This window comes from Papilio xuthus, unplaced genomic scaffold (assembly GCF_000836235.2).
Source record: "Papilio xuthus unplaced genomic scaffold, Pxut_1.1 DF827570.1, whole genome shotgun sequence".
NCBI classification, from domain to species: Eukaryota; Metazoa; Arthropoda; class Insecta; order Lepidoptera; family Papilionidae; genus Papilio; species Papilio xuthus.
In genome coordinates this window covers 1,224,271-1,227,101 of record NW_013531079.1, presented here as the reverse complement: position 1 = coordinate 1,227,101, position 2,831 = coordinate 1,224,271, and the positions used below count along the sequence as shown (strand labels likewise).

The 2,831-nt window shown below is 32.0% G+C and overlaps 1 protein-coding gene across 2 annotated transcripts in view; it reads right to left on the bottom strand.

Moving 5' to 3' along the window:
* The window catches only part of LOC106118696 (monosaccharide-sensing protein 1-like), a 10,060-nt gene that overhangs the window by 3,731 nt on the left and 3,498 nt on the right, over window positions 1-2,831 (bottom strand). The window contains exon 1 of one of the 2 annotated variants that reach the window (XM_013313426.1): window positions 613-665. The exons of the other annotated variant lie outside the window; for it this stretch is intronic. Coding sequence (XP_013168880.1) covers window positions 613-648 — 36 coding nt within the window. The 5' untranslated portion in view covers window positions 649-665. Of the gene's footprint in view, window positions 1-612; window positions 666-2,831 lie in introns of those variants that run through there. 2 annotated transcript variants of the gene reach the window in all.

Sequence of the window (2,831 nt, the reverse complement as noted above, 5' to 3'; positions counted from 1 at the left end):
AATTTATTTGTTCATTTATTTATCTTTTTAGTCAATAATTCTAAACGAAATTCTCTTTTATGACACACTAGCTGAAGCCTGCGACTCCGTCCGGACGAAATAAAGAAATAAATTATTTAATACCCTATGTGTTCTGCTAGACTATGTTCTATATTTATGAGAAATTTCATTGAAATCCATACAACCGTTTTATAGATACCTTCCAACAAAGATCTAAACACATCTATATTTTGTAAGATTTTGTTCATCGGAAGATAATCTTGAAATGTTTGTAATTGGACGTTAGAATAGGAAATATTTTACCTTACCTGAACAAATCAATATCACAAAAACACCTCAAATTATACGTAACATGGCAGTGCGTTTTGACTGTTGTAACACTAGTATAAGCACAATATTATTTTCTCTTTCATACTTTAAGCGAGAACTTTTTTACCTCCTTTTTAAGAACATTTGCGAGACCTGATGAACGTGAAGATACAGTAAAAGCTTTTTTTTTTAAATAATTATTTTTATTATTAATTTTGCTTTTCATACAATGGATGACTACTGCTTATATGTTAGGGTTAAATCAGATAAATTTTAAGTAATTTTTATAAAACACTTTAGTACCTGCCTAAACCAAAATTTATCAACGACCCGACTCATATTAAGGTTCGTAATAAACTGGAAAATCACGAGATAAAATCTCGGTATTTGTATACAATTTATTTACAGGTTTCAAACAGGTTTAAATAACGATTTTACTGTCGGTTTCCACTGTTGTAATATATGTTTATAAACATCATCTTTGAAACAAATTAATTAATATATATTTTTATCCAATTTCCACTTTAAAGAAATTTTGAATTGGATCTTACCACGTTTTGCTACTATTTTACGTTTTGTCAATTATTTTATTTAATACCCATATTGGGGTGGTTGTACAAAAAATATTTCATCCCCAATTTTGTGGCAGCGGACATACTAAATTTAAAACGACACTGAATTCAAAGTTGCATTGTCATCAAGACTTAAGGGGTGTACTAAATTTCAAAAGAATCTGACATTGGGAAGTTGGTCTTATTTCGGTTACTACATTTGTACTATTTATAACATACAAAATATATATATAAATAAATATAGTCGATAAGCAAAATAATAGTAGTGAAACAATTGAGACAAGAATTTGAATTTATAGTAGTTCCAGCAGTGGAACTCTACTGTTACGATTCTATGTTGAATCATATGTACTAAGCGTGCTATAAAATATTGCGAATAATTTCCCTTCAATTATAATGTATTTTCTAGTCAAGATTAAATATAAATATAAGTTTCCACAGTCTAAATACTAAACTTGATATTGACTTGCTTTTTTTTGGTTGGCCATTAAAGCCTACAAAAAAAATCATTAACCTTGTTAGGTAGAAATAAAATAAAAAATAAAACGCTAGAGTCTATTTTTAGTACATTTTTGGCAAGAAACAAGTAATTTAGTATTAACTTAATATTCAAAATCTCTGATAATAAATTATGCTTGATCTAAAGAAAGGTGCTTGACTCACTCAATCCATAAAATAACATCCTGTAACTGCACTCATAAACGTTAACTGTCACTAAAGCGCTTATTATATGAGAAATATTCATTTAACCTCAATAAGTGCTACATTAGAACTACACTTTAGTAACTTGAATAGTAGTTTTCGAATAACTTAACGTTTAACTTAGCGCGTATCGCAGCGCAGAACACATTAGGTGTGTTGTGGCGTAGTGGGATACGGGTGGGGAGGACTGAGCAGCGCGCAGATGACTGAGCCGCCAAGATATTAGAAAAGGCTTTCATTCTGAAAACACAGATTAAACTACGTAATAAATAACCTATAGTTACTTCAAAATAAAATACATGGATCCATTTTTTTGGTTTAATTTTTAACCCTTATCGTCCTATGTTGTAAGGACAAAGATCTAACCAGTTAAACTGGTTTTCTACATAAATTAACAAGGTCCATTAATCAATTGAATAAATATGTAACGTCCATACATTAAAGATGTATGTGGTCCTTACGTTTTGTATTATAGTAGCTAATGCCCGCAACTTCGTCTCCGAATTTAAAAAGGCACGTTCCTGAGTTACTATACTATTTCATTGACATATACCTTTTAAGTCTATGCGCCTTATTGTTAACAGACATCTATGCAAACCTTTTATTTATAATGGTAGTAAGTAGGCCACCCGAAAACGCTGAAATAGCGAAGTGACCGTTGCCCATAGACATACGCAATTGCATATGCGTTGCCTACCTTTAATCAGCGGAGGAGAGGATGCACAGATAGAAAATATTTTCCCTTTCCATGCATCCTCTCATCCGGAAAGTCCAATATCCTCTTTCACTTCCCATCCTTTCCTTTTAAGAAAAAGGATGGGAAGGGAAAGAGGATTAAATTAGGCCTCCTTGACGCACTCTCATCAGACTGTACTTGGAATTGCTTCCACTTGACGCGTCTGTCTTCTGTGTGGTCGTGGTATTTCACCGGGTGAGCCGGGACCATTCATGCGAAGATGTTAAAGCGGGCTCTACCACTGATTTGATAGAGTAGACAGAGTTTATCCTAATTCCGAAACTTCCAAGGGACAGTATCCATGATTTTATTTTGACTTGTTTTTTTTATAGGAACATTTTAACATTCAATTCGATTCTTGTTTGTTTATTAATTCATTCATTTATTCACGCATTATTATAATTAGTATCCATTAATTCCGTCATTTTGACATATGGGCTCGGTAAAATATTTTTAAAAGAATGGCGTCGAAAGTCCGGTTTTAAAAAAATATGTTACATAAACTTTGTACT